The following is a 27263-nucleotide window of genomic DNA, read 5'->3' as shown; positions in this document are numbered from 1 at the left end:
GTGCAATTGTGTGCAGTAGTTTGAGCATTCTTTGGCATTGTGTTTCTTTGGGATTGGAATGAAAACTGACCTTTTCCAGTCCTGTGGCCACTGCTGAGTTTTCCAACTTTGCTAACATATTGAGTGAAGCACTTTCACAGCATCATCTTTTAGGATTTGAAATAGCTCAGCTGGAATTCCATCATCTCCACTAGCTTTGTTCGTAGTTTGTTCCTAAGGCCCACTTGACTTCGCATTCCAGGATGTCTGGCTCTAGGTGAGTGATTACACCCACTATCGTGGTGATCTGGGTCATTAACACCTGTTTGTACAGTTCTTCTGTGTATTCTTGCCACCTTTTCTTAATCTCTTCTGCTTCTGTTAGGTCCATACTGTTTCTGTCCTTTATTGTGCCCATCTTTGCATGAAATATTCCCTTGGTATCTCTGATTTTCTTGAAGAGATCTCTAATTTTCCCATTCTATTGTTTTCCTCTATTTCTTTGCATTGATCACTTAGGAAGGCTTTCTTATCTCTCCTTGCTGTTCTTTGGAACTATGCATTCAGATGGGTATATCTTTCCTTTTCTCTTTTGCCTCTCACTTCTCTTCTTTTCTCAGCTATTTGCAAGGCTTCCTCAGACAACCATTTTGCCTTTTTGCATTTCTTTTTATTGGGGTTAGTTTTGATCACTGCCTCCTGTACAATGCTACAAACCTCCTTCCATGTTTTTCAGGCACTCTATCTATCAGATCTAATCCCTTGAATCTATTTCTCACTTCCACTGTATAATCATAAGGGGTTTGATTTAGGTCGTACCTGAATGGCCTAGTGCTTTTCCCTACTTTCTTCTATTTAAGTCTGACATTTGACAATAAGGAGCTCATGATCTGAGCAACAGTCAGCTCCAGGTCTTGTTTTTGCTGACTGTATAGAGTTTCTCCATCTTCAGCTGCAAAAAATATAATCAGTCTGACTTCAGTATTGACCATCCAGTGATGTCCATGTATAGTCATCTCTTGTGTTGTTGGAAGAGGGTGTTTACTATGACCAGTGTGTTCTGTTAACAAAACTCTGTTAGCCTTTGCCCTGCTTCTACTCAGTAATAAAGAAAAACAATTTATTAATACACAAAACAATCTAGATAGATTATAAGGAAATTTTGATGAGTGGAAAAAAACCCTAAATCCCAAAAGGATACATACTGTAGGATTTCATCTCTATAACATTCTTGAAATGATAGAGCTATTCAACTATGGTCTGTGATTCAACTATGGTCTATGACTGAGTCAAAGATAGGGGATAGAATCGATTTATGTAAGTTAGCTACAAAATATTAAATATTCATTGAACTGTAGTATAGCACAGGTGGTTAAAAACAAGGACTATGAGGCCACACTGCCTGTGTTTGAATCCTAATTCTATCAATTACTAGCTATGTGTCTTTGGGCAAGTTATTTAACTTCCAGGTACCTCAGTTTCATCGTCTCTAAAGTGAAGATAATAATAAATTTCTAGCTGGTAGCATTGTTGTAAGGACTCAATGAGCTGATCAAAGTAAAATGCTTAAAACAGTGCCTGGTGTATGGTACATATCCTTCCTTCACCGTCATGAATCCATTGTGTGGACTGTGTGCATTGCGTGCAATGGCTTTCTGAGTGAAAAGCCAGGACTTACTCTCCAGAGTGGTGGGTGCGATTTTTGCTTGTTGGTTCTGGGGCAGCTGGCAAGAACAGCTGAGCAATTGCTGAATGATTCCTGGACTCATTTGCTTAAAGTCCTCCTTAGAAATGGGTGAAAGCTTGTTCTGTAGAAATATGTTCACCAACTGCCCGGCAGAGAAGCAAGTCTGTAGGAGGCAGAACATACATTGTTACCAACCTCAGCACTGGACCAAATTCACCATCAACTACCATCCTGGAGGGATCAGGACTAAACTGGAAGGGTTCAAGTCAACACATGAAACCATTACTACATGTGCTTCCCTGCAATCTTCTGTCCATACATAATTCTTGAGGATTGCTTTTCAGCTCTGATTAAAGCTGCTGTATCTCACTTTCATTCTGAGTATTGTGTAGTAGGAGTTTTGCACACATTTTTCTTTCCTGAAAAGAGATGTACAGTGTTTTACAATGTGCTGGATGGTGTACTAACCAGCAGCCTCAGCAAGCCTTAAGACTCTTGTTGGGGGCATAGCTTTGTATTATTAATGAAGTTAAAACTTTATAGGATAAAAAGGAGCTCTGGAGGAATAAGAGCATTGTCTTTAATATTATCTGATTTAATAAGTCTGTGTCGGCAACATGATTTTCAAAAGCAATAAAAGTAAAGGTAATATTTTAAAAAGTGAATGCTGTGTCAACTTGCTGGTGTGTGAGCACTAAACGATATGGTGACCCATGTTCTTTGACAGTCCTTCACCACAAAAACAACTAAAATCATTGTTATTGCCTACAGGTTTCACTAATTTTTATCTATTTTTTCATATTGTATAGGGATATTTATGAAAGAAGTAGCTATACAATAAATGAAACAGATCTCTAACAACTGCCTGAAAACATTTGTCCACTTCAGAAGTGTTAAGGGCTGACATTTTATGCATCAAAAATTACATTGAAAAGTTTTCATATGTGGATGAGAAGGGTGTGTAGTTTCACTACCACAAACGGATGTCTTCTAATGAAATAAGACCCCAATGCAAGAGCAGTGTGATCTGAGGTCACAGTAAGGTATCTTTAAAAAAATCAGTGATGTCCAAGGATAGATGTGCCATGCTATAGAAAGTAGGGATTTTAAACAAAGACACATGGCTAATCAGAAAATGATGATGTTTGCTGGTTTTTCCCACATACAAATCCTCTGGGATGATCCCAAAGGTTAAAAAGCTTTATCTTGATTGGGAGATGTTTTGTTGCATGGAACAGAGCCACTTAAACCACCAAACACCCAGAGGAGGATGTATTAAGGTTACAGAGGATGTCTGACAGGGCAAGGACAGCCACATTTTATGAGGAATTCAACTGGAAGCTGGAAAATGAAAACCAAAGATTTTTCTCTATTTCTTCAGGGCTCTGTATTTTCTCCTTTCTGTTTCCCCCTGCAAACATCTATTTCCCTTCATAGTCTGGCCTCTCTCTTTAATAAACACATGGCCAGTTACTTCCCTGGCAGTCCAGTGGTTAAGATTTCACCTCCCAGTGCAAGGGGTATAGGTTCGATCCCTGCTTGGGGAGATAAGATCCTGTATGCCCCACAGGCAAAAAAAAACAAAACAAAAACCAGAAGCAATATTATAACAAATTCAATAAAGACTTTAAAAGAGATCCACATCTAAAAAATCTTTAAAAAAAAAAACAGGCCGTATAAGCCCCAACCCATTCCATCTAACTGATGCGAAGAGCTGATTCACTAGAAAAGATCCTGATGCTGGGAAAGAGTGAAAGCAAAAGGAGAAGAGGGCAGCAGAGGATGAAATGGCTGAATAGCATCACTGATTCAATGGACATGAACTTGGGTAAACTCTGGGAGATAGTGAGGGACAGGGAGGCCTAGCGTGCTGCAGTCCATGAGGTCGCAAAGAGTCAGACATGACTTAGTGACTGAACAGCAACATTATTCATTGTAATAGTATGCTTGTAACTACGAAATACTGTAAATAACTCATATGTTCATAAATAGAAGAAAGAATGAATAAAGTATGCACACATGATGTACTAATAACACACACACACATACACACACAGAAGTCGCTCAGTCCTGTCCGACTCTTTGCAACCCCGTGGATTGTAGCCCACCAGGCTCCTCGGTCCATGGGATTTTCCAGGCATGAATACTGGAGTGGGTTGCCATTTCCTTCTCCAGGTGATCTTCCTGACCCAGGGATCGAACCCAGGTCTCCCGCATTGTAGGCAGACACTTTACCATCTGAGCTACCAGGGAAGTCCATCAAAAACACAGAAGAGTAGTAGTAAGTTTCAAAAGGATGTCAATTGAGATCTTTTATAGATGAAATCTCTAATATGGAGTTATAAATAATAAAGATCGCTGTGAACTGAAATAAAAAAAAAAAAAAAGATTGGATTGAGTCAGATCTGATTGTCTCAGCAAGGCCATGGATAGGTTTTCTTGTTACAGTGTTATTTGATTCCATCAGTTTTGCCCCCAAGACAGGAAATGACATCATACTGTTCAAATATGGCTGCTGGACTCAGCCCTGTGGGTGGGGAAGGCATTTCTCAAAAAGACTGGGCAAGAACTCCAAAATGTTTCTACTACAAGAAGCAACAACAGAAAGCTTAATTTGTAAATTTTTCCCCCTTTATCAAAATAATTTACACAAAAGGCAATAGTCTCTTTTGCACTATTTATTAATCATGGAATAGAATCAATCATCATTAAAAATACTGGCAACAATAAAGGGAAACTAACCATAAATATGATGAATCTTTCATAATAAATATTCTTAATGAAAAATGCCTGACTGGGAAATAAAAGAGTGGAGATATAGACATGAAGAGAATGCCATGCATCTCTCCCCAGTTCATTGTCAAGGAATTGAACAGTTTCCAGAACACCTTCTTGTAGAGTAAGGTTATTCTATTATAAGCTTCTATGCCCTTGATATTTACTTGCTATTCCTATACTATTTAGGTTACTGTTGCATTACATTTCTTCTGAAATCACTAATACAAATGTCCTTAAAGGTGATTCATCATTTCCTTTAAATTTTGGCAAACTATTTTTAATAAAGAAGAAAATAGAATGAAAATTAGATGATTCAGTCAATAATCTTTAAATAGCTTTATTCCTTTACCTAAAACTTCAATATATTTGTACACTTGTGTTGATGTCATAAGACCTTTGTGGAAACTTTACAAACATGTTCTAAAGTGTCATTTCCTGCATTTTAGTTTTGAGAATCACTTGGAGGGCTAGTTAAAAGACAGGATGCTGGGCTCCACAATCAGAGTGTATAATTCAGTAGATTCTGGGCTGGGACCTGAGAATCCAACCAACAAGGCCCCAGGTGCTGCTGATACTGCTGGCCCAAGGACAACACTTTGAGACTCACTGGTCCAAATAATACAAGCAGGATCTTCAGATCTAGTCTCTTACTTTAGGGTCCCCTCAAGAGTCACAAAGAAAGTGAATGTTGAAACAAGAAAGAAGCGGTTTTGTTTATCTTGCATAGTCATCACAGAAGATGACAGTTACTGTTCTTAGAAAATGCATGTCTTAAGTAAGTAATCCCTAAATTTTAAGAAATAACCTTCATTATTTATGCAAATAGGGTCTCCATCAGACAAATGAGTTCCCTTCCTAAGAAGAGCTGGCCCTGAAGGAATATTTAAGGAGACCTCACAAACAAAGATTAATACAGGCATCAACTTGTTACCTTTAGTGAATATACTGTGAGTTTAAAATAACTTTAATTGATGCCTTTACTATGTGGCCTAATTACTAGAAATTGACTTTTTAAAATATATCATAGCAAAAATATGCAATACTGCTCAATCATGTATTAATAACTTACAGGAACAATAGTCACTATTGTTAGAAATGTTTACAGAACTTTGCTCTTTCAATATACAGATTTGTGCTTAATAGGAATAATAACTCATCCAAGATACAAATAAAAAGTAGTCTTATTTTCCTTAAATCAACATTTATTAAACAATAGCATAGTTGTTAAGAACACAGAATATGCTATGGGACAACTTATGTATATATCCTCAGTTTCTGTCAACTTAATCAACTACTTATTAGTTCCATGACTCAATTTCCTCATCGGTAGGATGGACTCATTTAACCTAACCTCATACAGCTGTTGTAATAACTAAATGAAGAAATGCAGGGGAAACTGCAGTGTCTAATACATAGTATTCATTTACTCATTAAATATAAGCCATTATCATGGAATATCAATTTTCCAAGATGTTAAATGATAAGGGCAGAGAAGGTTTCTATGTGTAACAGAGTCTGAAAAATGCTGAATTCAGTAAGACTAAAGAATTTTATTTACTGCAGGACCTCCCCAGGCATGTTAATATGCTACAGTGCAATAGATATCTCTATTTCCCAAACAGATTTGACAATAACACCCTTTTTAAAGAAGTATCACAGGACTTCCCTGGCAGTCTAGTAGTTAAGGCTCTGCCCTTCCAATGGAGAGGGTGTGAGTTCAATTCCTGATTGGGGAACTAAGATCCCACATGCCATGAGGCAAGGCCAAAAAGAAAAAAGTATTATCCAGATTTCCCTGGTTGCCTAGTGATTAAGAATCTGTCTGCAGATGCATGGGACACAGGTTTGATACTTGGTCTGGGAACTTAGATCCCACATGCCACAGTGCAACTAAGCCTGTGTGCCACAACCACTGAATCTGCAGGCCCTAGAGCCCGTGCTCCACAAGAGAAGCCACTGCAATAAGAAGGCCTTGCACCACAGCTACAGAGCAGCCCCTTCTCGCTGCAACTAGAGAAAGCCCTAGTGCAGCAAAAAGACCTAGCACAGCCAAATAACAAACAAACAAGACAAACAAAAGCAAGTATTATCTAGTAGACTAATGAATGTACTTTGGAACACAACTTCAGGAAGTAAGAATAAGAATATATTTATAGGTCCATATATCGCCTTTTCTCAAAAACCTTCTTAGTGCCACCTACTATACAAACATTTCTCTGTTGCTCACAATCCAAAGTAATCTCATCATAATCCAATCTAAATTTGAAGCATTCATTCATGATTATTTTTATATGTCTATATTCACCCAGTATCCTGGTAGCTCCATAGGAGCTGTGCCTGTTTTTGTTCAATTCTTTACCCTTAGTGCACACAATGGTGAATGATAAATGGTCGCATGTTTACTGAATTATTCATGAATTCAGTATGGAGGAAAGAGTAATATATACTATTCTCCTAAATATTTTGGCTTCAAGTTTTAAATCTGCAGAGATCTACTTGTAAAAGGAAAAAACCCTGACTACACTGAGGAAATAGAATATTTTACATTTAAGGAAATCTACATAACCCTTGAAGTTTTCTACAAGTCTTAGAGAATGTTCACAGTTGCTTCCTTTGATAGTACAACAGTACAAGAGGAATAATGACAATACCTGATCCCAGGAAATTGGACCATCTTCTGATTCTGGGTCCATGGATACAGATAGATTAGAGTAGTCTCCATCATGAAGTGTTAGGCTGTTTTGTTTCCTTCTAAGCTGATGGATTTTATCCTTTCTGATACAGGTACTTTTAGTCCAGAGAGTGTTGAGGAGCTTGTCTAGTTCTAGAAATTTCATACAAAATTTAGTGTCAGAATAAAGACAAGCCAGTTTCAGAATAATCACAATTTCACATGGCCACAGCATAGATATGTTACTAAGAAAATTTCCAAGTTCTAATGAAAAGCCAAGAAATTATTCTGAATAAGAATGAAGAACATTTATACTTCACATGGATATTGATTCCCTTACAACATCTTGCCTAAGCTTTAGAGCTGAACCATGATGAAATGGGCAGTTCCATCAATGGAGTGCCTTTTGGTAAGTCCACTAATTCTTTTTCTAGGTGTTCCCTATAAAAATGAAAACAAAAGATGAAATTGAATTAATCCTTAGAAACTCTATTCACTTTAAGCACCATACATCCTTAATACATTAACTATGATTTTAAAGTAAAGTCAATCTAATTATATCCTCTTAAATGTTTAATGTGGAAAGAGGAATTGAACAGGAGCTGAGATTGTAGGGGCAAAATAGACCTCGTTTTCTAAGGCAGCTGTGGTATGGTTGTCAGTTTATAGATTGCAGCTTAGTTTCCCTTGCTACAATGTAGGCTTTTAAAAATTGATTGACACAGAATAATTGAATAAATATAATGGTGAATTTCTTCAGATTTATTCATCTTCTTACTTGTAAAAATATATTTCTGGTATTTTCTAAATGTTACCATCAGTATTAGGAAAATTACAAGCTAGAGTTGCTACAATGTTTTATTTTAAATGGCCAGTTTAAAAAAAAATTGTTTTGAGACCTGCAAAGTAACCGGGAAAGTGGGACCCAGAGTTAGGCGAAAAAGCAGTCAATAAATATGCCCCTGAGATTTCCCAGATGTTGGATTTAACAGACAAAGACTTCAAAGCAGCGATCATAAGTATGTTCAAGGAACTAAAGAAAATAATATTTGAGAAATTAAAGGAAAGTATAAGAATAATAAGCTAACAAACAGCAACTTTTAATCAGGAGATCAAAATTATATAAAGTCTAAATGGAAATTCTGGACTAAAAGAATCAGTTCAGTTCAGTTCAGTTCAGTCACTCAGTCGTGTCCAACTCTTTGTGACCCCATGAACTGCAGCATGCCGGGCCTCCCTGTCCATCACCAACTCCCGGAGCTCACTCAGACTCACGTCCATCAAGTCAGTGATGCCATCCAGCCATCTCATCCTCTGTCGTCCCCTTCTCCTCCTCCCCCCAATTCCTCCCAGCATCAGAGTCTTTTCTAGAATAAGTGAAATGAAAAATTCACAGCAGCATGTTGGGATGGCAGAAAAAACAATTACTGAATTGAAGATAAATTAATAGAAATAATCTACTCTGAAGAACAGAAAGAGAAAAAAGAACAAGTCTCAGAGACCTATGGGAAACAGCGAGTACACTGACCTATATGCAATGGCAGTCACTTGGAGAGGAGAGAGAGAAAGAATTATAAAAAAAATTGAAGAAAATAATGGTTAAAAACATTCTCAATTTGATATAAAACCTTGATATACATTTTCAATAAGTTCATCAGACATCAAATAGGATAAATATAAAAACAAGTCAAATACAAAGCTATATCTTGAAAGTAGTAATGGAAAACTGACTCATCACATACAAAGGAGCATCAGTACAATTAACAGTTAACTTATCATCTTAACAATGGAGGCCAGAAAGTAGTGGAATAAGATATTCAAAATGCTGAGAGAAATAACTGTCAATTAAGAATTTAATACCCAGCATAACAACTCTTCAAAAACAAAAGTGAAATAAAATTATTCCCAGATAAACAATGAATGGTGAATTTTTTGACAGCAGACCTGTCTTACAAGAAAGACTAAGTGAAGTTATTTAGACTAAAAAGAAATGACCAGAATGGTAAATTGAGTCCACAGGAAGAAATAAAGAATACTAGAAATGTAAATATATGGATTAATATAAAAGACTGTAATAAATACTTTTTATCCTATGTTCTCTAAACTCAATGAGGAAACACTAGAAGCTTTTCTTTCAAGGTCAAAAACATGGTAAGGGTTCATTCTCAAAATACCCACCATTATATTGAGGTTATTAACTAATATAATCAGGTAACAAAGAAAATAGAGACACAAGAATTGAAAAACAAGACGCAAATCTATATCTATGATGGTATAATTATATATCTGAAAACTCTAAATAATTAGGGCAAAAATAAAATGAAAGATTTACTCATGGAGTGAGTTACAAAGTTAATCTAAAAAAAAAAATCACTAACCTTCATATGGACAAACAAAAATCCGTTAGAAGCTATAATGAAAGAAAGGACCCCAGTTAAGAGATACAAAAAGAAAGTTAAATGCCTAGGTATAAATGTACCAGGAAATGTCTAAAACCTATGTGAGGGAAACAATAAAAACACTCCACAAAATAGACATGTAAACATGAACAAATAGGAAGACATACTATGGGATTTAAAAATGTAACATCTTGTAAATATCATTTCTAAGTTCTTTTTTTTTTTCACAATTAGAATAATACTATCACAAGGTTTTTATCCCCCAGAATTTAACAATTAGGTGATATTTGTCAGTAAGAATGAACAAGCCAGGAAAACCCTGAAAAGAAGAGCAATGAAGAAGGCTAGATCTACCAGAAATTAAAATATACTATAAAGCTGGTACACATAAAACAGCAGAGTCCTGGCACATTTCTCCAACAAAAAAAAACTGCCACAAAATCTAGTGGAGGGGAAGGGCATGACACCTTGAAAAAAACTTCAATGACATAGCAATAATTCACATTTTATAGACCTTATTTAGATCCTAGTTCAATAAAAAATGAAAATATTTTTTAAAAGCTGAAAAATATGAACATTATAGAATCATTCACTTTTTTAGTTGTGATACTACTAATAGATGCTTTTTAAAAAAAGCCTTCTCTTCTAGAGATTCATACAGAAATACCAACAGGTTGATGATTTGCTTCAAAATAATCAAGTAATGAGCGCTGAAGAATTGATGTTTTGAACTGTGGTGTTGGAGAAGACTCTTGAGAGTCCCTTGGACTACAAGGAGATCAAATCAGTGAATTCTAAAGGAAATCAATCCTGAATATTCATTGGAAGGACTGATGCTGAAGTTGAACCTCCAATACTCTGGCCACCTGATGCAGAGAGCCAACTCATTGGAAAAGACCTGATGCTAAGAAGGATTGAAGGCAGGAGGAGAAGGGGATGACAGAGGACAAGATGGTTGGAGGGCATCACCAACTCAATGGACATGAGTCTGAGCAAGATCCAGGAGATGCTGAAGGACAGGGAAGCCTGGCGTGCTAGAGTCTGTGGGGTCGCAAAGAGGCGGACTGAGCAAGTGAGCAACAATAATCAAGTAATGGGAGAGAATGGAGGAACATATAAAATAAGATAATCCAGATTGCTGTTGCTTGTTGAGGCAGGGACTGTGTACATGGGAGTTCATTGTTTTATTGTTTCTACTTTTATTTATATTTGACAATCTCTATAATAAAAACATTAAAAAAAACCCACGTAAAAGTAGCAAACTTTTGCTCCTCCTACTCCAAAATGCAGTCAGTGTCAGTAGGGCCCTAGCTCAGAGGCAGCTGTTAGAAAAAATGCCTCAGGGCCTCTGGAATAAGCATTTAATTGTACTGAGATGGGAGGGAATTCTGAGTTCTCAAATGCAAACGTGGCTGCTTTGTGCCCAAACGAGTGATACTGAACATCTGTCACAAACATTATGTGGGTTTTTTATCCCAGATCCATGATGGCTTCATGTGCAGACAGCTCGCCTTGATCTTACAGTACAGCTTGCCTCCAACCATATTCTGTACTCCAGTGTTGAGCCTTCAAAGTGGCACAAATTTTTATTTGAAAAGTGGAGTAATTGCATTCCTTTGGTTGACATGGAAACTGTCCTGCTAAAACTCAGTCATCCAAAATCTGAATTTCATAATCCCTGTTTCCCATATCAAAATCATTCTCAGCACAGCATGCTTTTCCCTGGTCTCTGTCCTAGTGATGACAGCTAGGAAACACAATTGACTGGTACTTCAGCTTTCATCTTAATGAAGATTTTTTTCCTTTTTTTTTTAATTAATTTTTAATTGAAGGATACACTGCTTTACAACATTGTATTGATTTCTGCCATACATCATTGTGAATCAACCATAGGAATACATATGTTCCCTCCCTCCAACCTCCCACCCATCCCACCTCTCCAGGTTGTCCTGGAGCACTGGTTTGAGCTCCCTGAGTCATACAGCAAATTCCCACTGGCCACCTATTTTACATATGGTAATGCATATGTTTCCATGCTACTCTCTCCATTTGTCCCATCCTCTCCATCCCCCTCTGTGTTCACAAGTCAAATCAAGAGTCCTCAACCTTCAGGATCTAATGCCTGAAGTGGAGCTGAGGTTTAATAATAATAGAAATAAAGCGCACAACAGATGTAATGCCCTTGAATTATCCTTACATCATCCCCTTCCCCTGGTCCATGGAAAAACTCTCTTTCACGAAACAGTGCCTGGTGCCAGAAAGGTTGGGGACTGCTGGCTTTAAGCATATAAAATGAATTACAGAAAAACACATCTGTCATTCAATTGGTTACACAAACAAGTCAGGGAAAGTTCTGTGCAGATTTGGATGACTCTTAGCCCTTGATCCCTTTCAGAGTTGGAAGATTTATCTAGATCATGAGTGTGCTGCTGGCGTCTTGGAAAATTTGTATTTCTCTTCTGTGTTGTGACTTCCCAAGAGGAAATATGTTGGCAAAAGCACCAGCTATGAAGTGACACACCAAGTCCCCTTGGTGTGCCCAGAAAGCAGGGCGTTCTAATGCAGATGAAAAAATTAAGTCATTTCACTCTTAATGTCTTGTCGAGTACAAAGAAATGTGTGAAACACACATGCTGATTTCATTCCACGATGTCCTATTTTATTCTCAGATCCCTAAAATGCTGGCAGTCACAAATGTAGCCAGGCCGCATATTTTACAATGCTTTTGTTTAACACGACACGACTTACTTTTATGGTTCCAAGCAAACTGCTACCAAGCCTCTTGCAACATTTGGAATATCCTTTTATCCTTCTACACAAGCAGTCCCCAACCTTTTTGGCAGTAAGGAGCAGTTTTGTGGAAGACAATTTTTCCAGGGACCAGGTGGCGGGGAGTTGGGAGGAAGAGAGGTGGGAGAGAGGGGGTGGTTTTGAAATGATTCAAACACATTACATTTATTGTGCATTTTATTTCTATTATTTTATTACATCAGGTCCTGAAATCATCAGGCATTAGATCCTGGAGGCTGGAGACCTTTGTTCTACAAGATACTTTGTCACCTATTGCCCAGCATTTTATACCAAAACAGACAGTAGTACTAGGGTGCCCTCATTTGCAAAGTCATATCTGACTCTTAGTGACCCCACAGACTGTAGCCCACCAGGCTCCTCTACCCATGGGATTTCCCAGGTAAGAATATTGGAGTGGGTTGCCATTTCCTCCTCCAGGGTGTCTTCCCGACCCAGGAATCAAACTTGCATCTCCTGCATTGGCAGGCGGATTCTTTACCACTGAGCCACCCAGGACATCCCAATTAGTACTGGTAACAGATCATAAAAATCTTTCCTTTCAACTCCCTACCCACAATTTCATCATCCCTGCTCAAGGGTGCTGAGTTTTTGTTTTTGTTTTTTTTTTTGCCTTATCACCCCACAGATGTCATAGCATGCTTGCCCTGACAAGGCCCCCTGGGCTGTCTCACTACAAGCTGAGATAAAAAGGGTGTTTAAAACATACCTGAACAAACTCGGTCACCACAATGCTTCCACCTTTGTTTTTGGCACAGTTTATATTTAGTAGGCGTGACTTGGAAATGAAATTCATGAAAAGCATCTTTACCTGATAGGTGAAGAGTATTCGTACTATTCAAGGCACTGAAAATGTATTCTGTAAAATAGTCTGGGGGAGGCAAGTTTCTTTGTCCCAGACAAACACCTTGGAGGGACAAAGCAATGATTGTCGCTGCCAACTGAGGAAGAGTGTTTTCATCGGCACCATCACTGCTTAGGATTCCAGATTTTTTCTGCAGCACTTTGGTTTCCATACACTGAAATCAGACACAAAGTAAAAAGGAAACGTTAACTTCCGAAGCTATTCTGATTAGAAAATCTCTAGGGACTTCCCTGATGGTTCAGTTGTTGAAAATCTGCCTGCCAATGCAAAAGACACAGGTTCGATCCCTGGTCTGGGAAGATTCTACCTGCCATGGGGCAACTAAACTTGGGCATCACAGCTGCTGAGCCCCCAGGCCCTAAAGTCTGTGCCCCACAACATGATAAGTCACTGCAATGAGAAACCCACACGTGCACTGCAACAAAGACCCAGTACAGCCAAAAATAAATAAGAAAAAAAAAAAAAAGAAAAGAACATCTGGTGGCTCAGACCGTAAAGAATCTACCTGCAATGTGGGAGACCTGAGTTTGATCCCTGGGTTGGGAAGATCCCCTGGAGGAGGGCATGACAATCCACTCTTGCCTGGAGAATTCTATGGACAGAGAGACGTGATGGGCTACAGTTCATGGGGTTGTGAAGAGTGGAACACAGTTGAGCAACTAAACATAGCACAGCGCAGCCTAGCATCATTTTCTAGTCTCAGATAGAACTCTATCTGGAAAATATTTGTTTCTTTCATCTGCCATGACACTGAATTTTTCAACTCCCATCTCAGTGGTTCTTACCTATCTAATCTTTCTCATTATTCATCTAAAGATGCGTTTTCTCCAATGAGACTCTTGCCCTGACTACTTATGAAACAGGAGGGACATGACATAAACTGATTCGAATCAAATATGTCCAAGATGGTGGATGAGTCAACTTTCTCTAGAACTTGAGCCTCAGTATACACTCACTGTCACACTCAGCAAGTTGAGTGGCACACCCACAGTGGCCATGACAGTTCTAAGGCAGACCATAAAGGTCAAAAAGTGGGCAGTGGACCAATTCCTGGAAATTTCTACCCCTTCCCCAAAATAGCTGGACTACTCCTTCCATTCATTAGTCTATGAAATTACCCAGCCCTCTAAAAACTGACAACCCCACACCCTGGTGCCTACATTCTCAGATGGCCCACACTTTGGCATATGTTTCTCTCTAAATAAATCCACTTCTTAACTATCACTTTGTCTCTCACTGAATTCTTTCTGTGATGAGACCTCAAGAATCTGAGCTTCATTAGTCCTGAGAACAGGTGTGATCTCAATAAAAATACCATAGGTCTAAGTCCCAATCTGAGGTGCACAGTTTAACTTTCATCCTTTCAACTGGTGAACTGTTTTTCTCCAGCTTCAAGTACAGCCTGAAGGCTGGTAACACTCAAATCTATATTCCTGACCTTGACTTCAAGCTGACTCTGCTGTCTTATATGATCACAGAGCATGCTCCCTTTCATATCTGCCTTCAACTACTTGGTTCAGCTTCCTCCTTACCAACCAAAACTTACTCCAGCCATAGGCTAGTGATGACATGGATTCTCTTTTCGTTCCCAAAGAGAGGTTCTTTCCAACGGTAAGATATGAAGGGAAGAAGAAGGATCCAAAACAAAAATCTGGGTCATCAGCCATCTCACAATTTTTATAAATAATAAGTCAATCTACTAGCTGAATCAGTATCAAGTGGATGTGTGTGCATGTGTGTGTGCTCAATCACTCAGTTGTGTCCAACTCTTTGTGACCCCATGGACTGTATCCCACCAGGCTCCTCTATCCATGGAATTTTCCAGGCAAGAATACTGGAGTGGGTTGCCATTTCCCTCTCCAGGGGATCTTCCTGACCCAGTGACTGAACTCCTGTCTCCTGCATCTCCTGCATTCACAAGCAGATACGTTATTGCTGAGTATCCTGGCAAGAGGGGAGCATGGTGAAGGCCAAAGGTTTATTGGCATGTAATGGAGTTTGCCCTATATCCTAAAATCAACTGGAAGCCAAAGGAGAATTTTGAGCAAGGGATTGGCATAGGGCTACAGGTCTAGTGTGTTTTGATGAATTCACTCTGGCTACATGGTGGAGAACAAGTAGACTGGAAAGGGAGTCAGTGATTCCTAGAAGCACAGTTGGAAGACTATTACAGTAGCCCAGGTAAAAAACAGTGATGGTGATAATTGGAGAAAAGTCATCAGGCTATGACTATGCTATTTCAGGAGGAAATAGCAGTAGAACTTGGAGATATATTAGATATAAAGGTGGAAGAAAATTAGAAAATAAAATTTCTAGTTGGGCCTTTATCTGCTGACCTATGAAGTGACACATGAAGACTGGGTCTTGCTGGGTTGACTTATGGGTATTTGAAGTATGAGGTGCCTTTACCATATCCTTAAAGAAAAGATGCTGAATAGCTTATGTGGGTCTGGAGTTTACAGGAGTGTCTGGGATGGAGATACACTCTTGTGAGTCATCTTTAACTATAGATGTGCTACCCCAGAGGAAGCACAGGGAATGACGGGGGCTAAGATCATGCCTGAAAGAGCATTAATGCTTAAAATCTAGACACAGTGAACATAGGGCTGTTTTTGAATTGGCAGGTTTTTTTCCTCAGGTAAATAGTACGAGTGTTGCTAGATCATTTGGCAGTTCTATTTTTAATTTTTTGAGGAAGCTTCATTCTGTTTTCCATAGTGGCTGCAGCGCTATAGGCAAGATATGGAAGAAACCTAAACATCCATTGATTGATGAATAGATAAAGAAGATGTGGTATATACATATACACCCGATGGCTCAGCAGGTAAAGAATCTGCCTGCAATGTAGCAGACACATGATATGCAGGTTTAATCCTTGGGTCAGGAAGATCCCCTGGAAGAAGAGATGGCAATCCACTCCAGTATTCTTGTTTGAAAAGTCCCATGGACAGAGGAGCCTAGTGGCCTACAGTCCATGGGGTCACAAAGAGTCAGACAACAACTGAGCATGTATGCATGTATACATATACAAAGGAACATAATGCAGCCAAAAAAAGAATGAAATCTTGCCATTTGCAACAAAATGGCATTATGCTAAGTGAAATAAATTAGGAGGCCAAAGACAAACACTATATAACCTCATTTATATATGGAATCTAAAAAACAAGTGAACCAAACAAAATGGAAACGAACTTATGGAAATAGAGAGCAAACTGATGGCTGTCCTAGGAGATGGAGTGGGAGATTGGGTGAAATAGGTACAGGGAAATAAGAGGTGCAACTTCAAGTTATAAAATAAATTATGGAGATAAAACATATAGCATAGGAATAAAAAAAAAATCTACACAGAGAAAGAGAGATGAGCCTGCATAGGTGAAAATGGGGGTCAGAGAGAAAGAAAAACAGGAATGTGCAGCATTACACAAGCCAAAGTAGAGACTATTTCATGAGCTACATAAGCAACATCAAAGAAAGGACAGGTTCAGGAATAGAAATAATTACTTTCCATTTTAATATTGAATTTCAAGGGCCAAGGAAATAGCCACTGGGGAATTTTGAAAGGCAGGTGTTTATATGAGTTGATGGCTCAAAAGAGAGATATGGACTGGTATGCAGCAGAACTGAAGGTCATCAGTGTTTGGGAGTCCTTGGCATTGTGTGAGTGAAGGGAGTGAAAGTCACTCAGTCGTGTCCAATTCTTTGTGACCCCATGGACTATACAGTCCATGGAATTCTCCAGACCAGAATACTGGAGTGGGTAGCCTTTCCCTTCTTGAGGGGAACTTCCCAACCCAGTTATCGAACCCAGGTCTCCCGCAATGCAGGCAGATTCTTTACCAGCTGAGCTACAAGGGAAGCCCAGCTTAAGGGATGGCAGGCCACATTCATCCTTCAAAGGAATAGCTGGACAAGTGAGAAGAAAACCAAGAGATGGCTGTGATGGAAATGGGAGAAAAAAACATGAAATGGGGGATGACAGAAATCAATGAGTGATGGGATTTCCCCAGTGGTCCCGTAGTTAAGACTTCACTTTTGAATGCAGGGGACACAGGTTCAATCTCTAGTCAGGGAACTAAAATCCTACATGCCATATTGTGTTAGTCTCTCAGTCGTGTCCAACTCTTTGCCATGGTGCCCCTCATGGCCCAACTTTGGTTTTCTCTCTCCTCACTATATTCTTGTTACTTGAGATGCACTCACAATGCCAAGCACTCCCAAACACTGATGACCTTCAATTCTGCTGCATATCAGTCCAGATTTTTCTTTTGAGCCATCCACTCATATACAGACAGACCTCATAGACTATAGCGTGCCAGGCTCCTCTGTCCATGGGATTCTCCAGGCAAGAATACTAGAGTGGGTTGCCATTTCCTTCTCCAGGGGATCTTCCCAACCCAGGGATCAAAACCACATCTCTTATGTCTCCTGCATTGGCTGCATGCTGTGTGGTACATGTGAAAAAAAAAAAAAAAAGAAATCAATGAGAGAAAGAGAGCTTCATGGAGATGGGACTTGACTTCAAAAGTGAGAGCACAGAGCAGGACATAAATGGTTTAGAAATACCATGTACAAGAGTGTGAGAAGGAGGAAGTATGTTCATCAAATGAGGAACTAAGGGGAGGTTTACTATGTCAATGTTGCCTTGTGATGCAGGACAATGGGGGAAAAGTGCTGATAAGATTTATTTACTGAAGTATATAGTTAATTTACACTATTGTGTTTAATTGTTTAATTTTTACTGTACAGCAAAGTGACTTAGTTATACACACACACACACACACACACACACACACACACTCTTTTTCATATTCTTTTCCATTATGGTTTAGGGCGGGGGTCCCCTAAGCCCAGGCCACAAACAGGTAGGGGTTCATGGTCTGTTAGGAACTGGGCCACACGTGAAGAGGTGAGCAGTGAACAAAACTGGAAACATCTCCCACCTCCATCCATGGAAAAACTGTCTTCCACAAAACCAGTCCCTGGTGCCAGAAAGTCAGGGACTGCTGGTTTAGAGAACTGTATTCAATAGCCTGTCGGGTTTTTTTAAAGTCTGTAATTGGTGAGTTTGACAAGAGCCTATTCATAGCTATGGTGGGGAGCAGTGTGGAAGGCTAAGAGGCAGTTATCAAACTTTAAACAAATTTGAAGAAGTAGCCAGAAGACTCGTGAATGACAATAACAAGTTAAAATAGCAGAGTGTGTACAGCATAGAGGTGGGGTGGGTTTTTCATGGAAGCTGTAAAAGAGTAATCATCTCCAAGTGCCACTGAGGACAAAGGACGATTCTAAAGCTTGTATCCATCCCTGAAGTCCTTAGGATGTGGTCAAAAATATTTATGCTCCATATAAGAAGCAGGGTTAGTGGAAGACCAGGTACATTTACCATGGAAACAGCAAGAGCAGAAAGAACAGAGAGAGGTGGGTGCATTCAGACACTGAGTCAGGAAGATGAAACCGAGTAGGAAGAGAAGGAAGGACTAAAAGGATGTTTAGACTCTGGACCATTAGGGAAGGTGGCTAAAACAGGGTATGATGGAGTAAGGTTGTCTCTCTTAATGAGCTGGTGAAGGCTCAGCTGGAGCTGCTGTTAGTGGTGTGACTTAAGGAGATTGAGTCCTATGCAAACCAAGACCTGCTAGTCATTTTGGGCCTGGCTTGCCAGAACCTTCTGTGACCTTATATATTCCCTAGTCAGAGAGCAGCCTGCAGTGAGGTGCCAAAAGGCCTTCTGCAAAGTCCAGACTGACTGACTGACATCCTAGAGGAACCCAAGTCCAAGTGCATGAGCCACAGGACCCAGGATCTGGAGACAATCTCCTCCATGAGATAGTTCCAAGGTTCAGCACAGGGTTATGACTCATAAGTAGCTCAATTCTTCTTGACTCAATATAAGAATAAAGTAGATCTACATATAATATTGAAGTAGTTTATTCTGTTACAGGAATGTTTAATCTCATACACACACACTCAGAAACTCAGGTATTTGCAGTACACGTTGCATAACCAGAAGTCTGCATTAAATATATACACTCCATCTGCCTTTAAATGCTGGCTTTCCATTCGCATTTAGTATAGATCAAAAGACAGTAACACACAGGAGGCTAAAATCCCAGTGGCTAATTTGAACTGATCTTGTATTATATAGACAGATGTTGCACTGAGGAAATTTCTCTGTAGGGACACATCCCTATTTAAATAGAAATTTGAATTCTATAAAAAGAACCACATTTTCTCAATTGGAAATAGAAAAATATATAGCCAAAGTTTTGAGATTCATGTGATTTTGAGTTACTGAAATGACATCTACAAAGTTCTTAGTAAACTGTCTTTCCATTTGTTCTGCCAAATATGAGAGAAATTAAGCCTATTTACAGCAAATTGGAGGGTATGTTTCCTGGCATTAAGTTGCAGCATGATTGCACAGATACCTTTGAACTCCTAGAAACCAGAATTGAGGTCAAGAATTTAAATTTATCAATATATGTTGCCACAAAGTGAATGTTTGTGTCTTGCCCAAAATTCAAATGAAATCCTAACCTCCACGGTGATGGTATTAGGAAGTGAAGCTTTGGGGAGGTGATTAGATCATGAGGGTGGAACCCTCATGAATGGAATTAGTGCCCTTATATAACACCCCACAGGTCTCCCTTGCTCCTGCCACCATGTAAGGACACGAAGAAAAGATGACTTTCTGTGAACCAAAAAGTAGCCTCTCATCAGAGATGATACCAAATCTACCCAGCACTTCGATCTTCGACTTTCCAGTCTCCAGAAGTGTGAGAATAAATTTCTGTTGTTTGTAAGCCACCCAGTTTATGACACTTATATTATATCAGCCCAGATGGACTGAGACACATGTCAATTAATAATTCAAGAGGAAAAAAAACACATCCTGCCACACTCTTCAAAATGTGCTGGTGGCTCCTTAATTAATTCTTTAAGAAAATATGGCTTAAAAGAGTTCATGTTCAGAGAATGTTATCAGCTCAAACTTTCCACCACAAAGCAGAAAGCAAAAAGGTAACTGAAAGGTCAGCTTTTACTGGAATAGTAATGAGGCAACAAGATGCTTGTTTCCTAAGAGTGGGAGCTGTAAGAGAAGAAGAGACTTGGGACCGCTGAATATATGCAGCACCAATCAAAAGCCACAAAAGAGATAATGTCTGTGCTGACTGTCATGAATAAGGCTTTTTGCAAGCTGCATCCTCAGGGAAATAACTAATAATAAATTCATCCCTTCCCAACTCTTACTACCTTCTCTTTCTCTCACCAGAAGGCAAGGCAGATAGACACACTGCAATCACTGCTAGAGTTCAGTCCTTGGAGACTGATCAAAAGCCATGAATCACATTCACTGTAGTGCTCAGGGGGACTCAGAATAGAACTGCCTTGTTACTTGGCCTGTCTGCCCACCCTTCTACCCAGCTTCTGGCTACAACTCATCTGACAACTGATTAATTGTTACATTCCCCCCTTCAGACTCAGAATTTTAAATTATGTTACAACATCCCATCACTAAAAACCACAACTACTTACCTCTCTAAGAAGTTTTTGAGCATCTTACAAATATATTAGTGACAAAAAGTCATGCTCTGAGACTGTATCTTAGCAGGAGATCTAGTTAGCAATTCTGACTTTCTTACCTGGTTTCTGGAAGTGTCAAAGTACTGCCTGGTGAAAGCCAGGATATCTTCTGTCTCATTCTGTGAAAGGAAATAGGAGTCCTCATCCTGCCTGAGGCTGAGAAGGCTGTGCAGGTAAAATGTATACTCCTTATTACTCATGTTGAGCTTAGAAGAACAAATCTCTTCCTGATGAATGATGTAATAGAGGAGGAGAAGAGAAACTCGCTGGATCACTTCCTCTTTGAGCTGATCCTCGAAATCTCCTCCAGCTATTAGTAACAGGGCATCCGGTTCAAAGCACTGTGCAAAAATTAATAAATAAAAATAAACAGAAAGCTTGACAAATAGTCCCAGAACATTAACCACCACAGAGTCTCTGATGCTTATTATTTTATGAATAGGAAGGAAAAGTGGGCAGCCTCAATAGCCTAATTCAAGTAAGACAGTCAGGGTTGAACTTTTATATAAGGAAGCTCTCCCAGGAAGTCCTTATTTCCTAAATGCAGTCTTTCTGTCTTCAACTATGGTAACACAAGCTGTCAATTTGCTGCCTTGATTAAAACCAGATGACTCTGGCTCTTAAAGTGATGCCCCATTGCATTTAGAATGAAATTCAAGTCCTTATAATTTTCTCCTCAGTCTGGCTTCTACCTACCCTATCTAGCCAACCTCATCTTATCCTCTCTCGACTGCTCTCACTTCACTTCTGCTTCTGTGACTTTCTGTCAGTTCCACCAGGCTCTATCCCACTTGATTTCTTGAGTCTCAGCTTCAAGGGCCAGCTCCTCCGGGATGCCTTCCTAGATACCCTGTCCAAAGTTGGAAGTCCCCATCCCTGCCCTGTGCTCTCTAGCACAGTGCCATTCAATAGAAATACAATGCAAGCTACAAGTGCTAGGCACACTTTAAATTTTCTGGTAACCACACATTTTGTTTTGGCTGTGCTGGGTCTTCATTGCAGTGCGTGGGGGTTTCTCCAGCTCTGGAGCATGGACAGGCTCTACAGCATGTGGACTCAGCAGTTGTGGCAAATGGGCTTCTCTACTTGGGGTACACAGGTTTAGTTGCCCCATGGCATGTGGGATCTTAGTTCCCTATATTGGAGGGTAGATTTTTAACTACTGGACCACTATGGAAGTCCCAAGTAGCCACTTTTTAAAGCATAAAAGAAATAAATGAAATTAATGTGAATAATACATTTTATTGCAAGATACACATATATGCAAGATATGATCATTTCAACACACAATCAGAATTCTAAAAGGTATCAATGTGCTAGTTGACATTCTTTCTGTCACACTAAATCTTTGAAATCCGCTGTGTGGTTTACGCTGACCAGTATATCTCAGGTGGGATGAGCCACATATTAGGGGCCTAACAGGCTGAGGCAGCTAATGGCAGCTCTAGCATTCACGTTTTTGTTTTGTTTTTTCATTTTTTCATGGAACTAGACTTCTAAGATTAATTTGTCTGCTTGTTTATTTTCTATTTCCCCTTGATAACAACTGGGCCACTAAGGCTGGATTTTGTCTGCTTTGTGCATAGCTCTATCCTCGGTCTCTAGCACTATGATGACACTTAAGAAGAATGAAAATGGAATATGTGTGCTCAGTTGCTCAGTCGTGTCTGACCCTGTGACTCTTTGGACTGTAGCCTGCCAGGCTCCTCTGTCCATGGGATTTTTCAGACAAGAATACTGGAGTGGGTTGCCGTTTCATTCTCCATGGGAATCTTTCCAACCCAGGGATTGAACTCATGTCTCTTACGTCTTCTGTATTGGCAGGTGGGTTCCTTACCACTAGTGTCACCTAGTGGGTACCATCTGCTTCCCCCTTATCCCACCTAAGACAGCTGATGTCAGTACCCTTCTGAGACTCAATCACTGCACCCTGCTGTTAACAGAGAGGTTGGTGGTTTGAGAATTACTAAAAATGTTTCCACCATGCTTTGTTTCACAAGCCACAGACAGATGCCTGGCTTGTCTGATCAAGAAGTTTACTTGACAGAGGAAGGTGTTTGGAGAAATGTGTTGAGACAGTGAGAAAAAGAAAGACACATAGGTTGTGGAAGAGAAGCTTTCCAAGCAAGACAAGAACTGTCTTTCTTCAAAGACACTCGAGGAGCTTCTGGGAACACTCCCAGGATCCAAGAAGCAGTCCATGACATGGCACCAGCCTCAGAGTGAAGGCATTAAGTAATACCTATCTCGAGCCCCAGGGGAGCTGTCCCACTGTGGGATAATCTACTCTAACATCTTTGAATCTGTTCTCTGAGGTGGAAGTTTCAGGGGATCTAATTCCATGTCTGCTGTGCATCCCACTGGGTAACATCTGGAAAATACCATCTGAGTCAGAAAGAAACATGTCATCCATCTGTAAAGCAAAGCATTAATCACATTCTTCACAAGCCAGGCAGATTCCAAGCTCTCCCCAACTCAACTGTGAGGGGCCAAGAACTCAGCAAACAGGCGCAGGCTTCTCAATGAGACCAACTCTGAATGTCAAGGTTAAACAAACCACCAAAACCACACCAGCCCTTTTCTGTTCCCTAATCAGCCCTAGAGAAAAGTCCATGGGCCAGTAGCTATTGTATGGGGCTGACACCAGGACCCAGGGAGGTGAGTCAGATGAATCCTTCTTTGGACCAAATAACCTCCTGAAACTAGAATATCGGTAAAACTATTGGTCATACAGCTACCATTTACTGGAAGCCATGTGTCCAAGACAGAGCTAAGCACCTTCCATACTGAGTCATTCCTCAGTGTATAAGTCTCCTGGTTTCTGGAAAAGGTGTTGGATAATCAATTTTTCAAAGGGGGGAAACATTGCATCATTTTAAATGGAAAAACAAAATGTGCTCAGTTTATATCATTATCCACCAAATATTTCTGCACAATAGACAGCATTCAGAATACTAATTGACCAATTATTTAATGTATAATGAGTTAATAGGTATATTTATATGCAGTATGCAAAGATTTAAATATGCACAGAATTAAGTATGAACTAAATTTTTCTTTCTATAGGAAGAGTCGTGTCCGACTCTGTGTGACCCCATAGACAGCACCCCACCAGGCTCTCCCATCCCTGGAATTCTCCAGGCAAGAACACTGGAGTGGGTTGCCATTTCCTTCTCCAATGCGTGAAAGTGAAAAGTGAAAGTAAAGTTGCTCAGTCATTTCCAACTCTTAGCGACCCCATGGACTGCAGCCTACCAGGCTCCTCCATCCATGGGATTTTCCAGGCAAGAGTACTGGAGTGGGTTGCCACTGCCTTCTCCGAAATTTTTCCTTCTATGAGGAAGAATACCCTTAGTATATGTGTAAGCCAAGTTTAAGAGAGGGTGAGTAATGTACCTAAAACCACACAGCTGATAGTGGCTGCCCAGTCTTAATTCCTGCTCTGCCATTCACAGACTATATTCTCATTCCTTTGTTTTGTGTCATGGAAACCAGCTGTGGATCACCTACGTATTTACTGCGCAGCCCCTTACCCAGTAAAATTGGGTCAATTAGGAGGTTGCTTGATAGCACTGGATAGATGGGAAGAAGAGTGTCAAGAACACATAGAACCTCCATGAGGCCACCAAACCACATTTCTGTGGCCCAGGTGTGGCTGTGTGCTGGTTGCACACAGCAGTGTCTATGGCCACTCTTCATCCCATCCAAGCTGCCTGAGACCTTGGTCCACTCATGGTTCCTTCTCCATGCTTTTGCTGTGGACCTTTCTACAGGTGGGGAGGAGGGGTGTGGCACAAGGTAGTGGAGAAGAGGGTAAGATCTGGGCTTTCCTGGGAGTCAAGTGGTTAAGAATCCACCTTGCAATGCAGGGGACACCAGTTTGATCCCTGGTCAGGGAACTAAGATCCCACATGCCATGGGGTAGCCAAGCCCATGTGTGTAACTACTGAATCCACGCGCCTCAGCTATTGAAGCCCATGCATCTAAAGCCTGTGTTCCAAAACAAGAGAAGTCACTGCAGTAAGAAGCCTTTGCATCACTAGAGAGTATCCCCTACCTTGCTGCAACTACAGAAAGCCTGTGTACAGCAACAAAAGCCCAGTATAGCCAAAAATAAACGAATACAAAAAATATTTTAAAAAGAGGGTAAGATCTGTATTTATGCAGATGGTCATGCCAGAATTAGTTTGTAAAATGCTTACGACTTGCAAGGTAAATCAGTTTCTCACTTTGAAAAGCTTTTAAAAAGTTGTGGAAGCATTTCATTTGTCTGATTAGAGAGTTTGGTCATCTTGAACGACCGGAGGTTTGCCTACTCCCTGCTTTAGTTTTAGTTTTTTAAGGCCAGCTGAAGTGAAACTTAATGGTGAATCAAAGGGCCATGGGCTGAAAACTTTGTGCTCTGATATTTGAATCTTAGACAAATTACCTTAATACAGAAGGCTGTGGCTTGAGGAAAGAACACTGCAGGGAGAATTAGAAGAGGTAACATAAGAAAATATGGATTCTCTTCTGGGCACGGATGTCACAGAAGGCCTCTAGAGGTTGGTGGGGGACTGGAATTTTCAGCTCATCACCACTAGATTTGTTTTTGTTGTTACAGTTTTCAGAAGTGCTTTGGTTGTGGTTTGAGAGGAGATGTTTAGTAAAAGTCTGCAAATAGTGGCACCCCATGGGCATTGGATCTGTCCCAGGCTCTGACTCCAGTGAACGGATTCTTTGTTAAAAAAGAATGGACTCACTCAGAAATAATCCACTGATTTCCTTCTAATCTTGTCAGGTGGAGGCATAAGGTTTAAGATGGGGAAAAAAAAAAACAAAACCCACAGATTCTAGGAATTAGTTTTTTAACTTTATAAGGAAATAAACTTTGGTAAAAAGACTACTCAAAATGTGAGAAGCATTTTCTACTCAGTTAAATGGACTACTCAGATATTTGGTAGAAATTTTCTGTGACACCCTGGAGCCAAATCAAATTGCCTTCTCCCAGCTGCTTAATCCAGCTTTTCGTGTAATGCCTGTGTATTTCAGGCTCCAGCCTCAATGACAAAGAGCTGTATGAAATATTTTTTTTTTACGCTACTGAAGCAGTTGTCAGAATCTGCAGGATTTTAAACCAAAAGACATTGAGAATTTGACTTGGAATTATGGGTAAATCTACTGCCCTTCTTTAAGTTCTTAGATTTTTATAAGGTCTGCTTAGAAGGGAGATGGGGGATGCTAACAGTTGACTGTAAAACATAAGAGGGAAATTATATTTCTTCCTTTTCCTTTCAAAGAAAGATCTGGAACGATGGCAGCTGATGGTGGGCACTATGTTTTTGTGGGTCTGTACTAGATTTAGTGGCATTTCTGAGTGACAGAAAGAAAAGTCTTAACTGAGAAGAGTTCAGATAAACTTGCTCCATAAACAAGATAAAGTTTGATCCTTTTCACACTTCACCCCATGGTAGTTCTGAGAAATTGGGGACAGGGAGGGATTTAAATGCAGGAGCTTAAAGCATCAATTCTCTTTGAATGTGTCTGAGAATCACCTGGAGATCTTGGTTAAAAACCCCAAACCTCTGGGACAGCTGAGGTGAGGCTGAGGGGCAGGCAGGAAGGGTACGCTGAGGAAAAGTCTGATTTTTCCAGTCTGACGGTCCTTCACAAACGCAGCTCCAATATACCAAAACAGGGTTGGTACTGGACATTTCTGTGAATACGTGTGGAAGAAGAGAGTTTGAGTTCCTAAATACATTCACAGATGGACATGTGATCTCACCAGCAGCCCCCAGGGGAGGGAATCAGCACCTCGGTGACTCAACAGCTAGAAGGTACCAAAACAAGGGGTATGCTCCTAATGTTGATTTCAAACCAGATTCTTTTCCCTTTACCATGCCTGAAACCCAAGCAGGTTTCATCACAGTTCTCATCATTACCTAAGTGCAATCCATTCTCTTGGAGTATGGCAACCCACTCCAGTATTCTTGCCTGGAGAATCCCAGGGACAGAGGAGCCTAGTGGGCTGCTGTCTATGGCGTCGCACAGAGTCGGACACGACTGAAGCAACCTAGCAGTGGCAGCAATCCAAAAGAAGGGATTAAATCTGATATATCTAAGGGACTAGATCTAATAGATAGAGTGCCTGATGAACTATGGATGGAGGTTCGTGACACTGTACAGGAGACAGGGATCAAGACCATCCCCATGGAAAAGAAATGCAAAAAAGCAAAATGGCTGTCTGGGGAGGCCTTACAAATAGCTGTGAAAAGAAGAGAAGTGAAAAGCAAAGGAGAAAAGGAAAGATATAAGCATCTGAATGCAGAGTTCCAAAGAATAGCAAGAAGAGATAAGAAAGCCTTCCTCAGTGATCAATGCAAAGAAATAGAGGAAAACAACAGAATGGGAAAGACTAGAGATCTCTTCAAGAAAATCAGAGATACCAAGGGAACATTTCATGCAAAGATGGACTCGATAAAGGACAGAAATTGTATGGACCTAACAGAAGCA

General features: G+C 40.0%; 1 protein-coding gene across 1 annotated transcript in view; it reads right to left on the bottom strand.

The window, feature by feature from the left end:
* SLC39A12 (solute carrier family 39 (zinc transporter), member 12) overlaps positions 1 to 27263 on the bottom strand; it is an 82484-nt gene that overhangs the window by 50237 nt on the left and 4984 nt on the right. Inside the window, exons 2-5 of the mRNA XM_010859990.1 lie at positions 20831 to 21112; positions 13134 to 13341; positions 7096 to 7268; positions 1658 to 1829 (exon numbers count right to left, since the gene is read on the bottom strand). Coding sequence (XP_010858292.1) covers positions 1658 to 1829; positions 7096 to 7268; positions 13134 to 13341; positions 20831 to 21112 — 835 coding nt within the window. The remainder of the gene's footprint in view (positions 1 to 1657; positions 1830 to 7095; positions 7269 to 13133; positions 13342 to 20830; positions 21113 to 27263) is intronic.

The sequence above is a fragment of the Bison bison genome, unplaced genomic scaffold (assembly GCF_000754665.1).
Source record: "Bison bison bison isolate TAMUID 2011002044 unplaced genomic scaffold, Bison_UMD1.0 scf7180017864461, whole genome shotgun sequence".
Classification (NCBI taxonomy): domain Eukaryota; kingdom Metazoa; phylum Chordata; class Mammalia; order Artiodactyla; family Bovidae; genus Bison; species Bison bison.
This window is presented reverse-complemented; position numbering and strand designations above follow the sequence as displayed.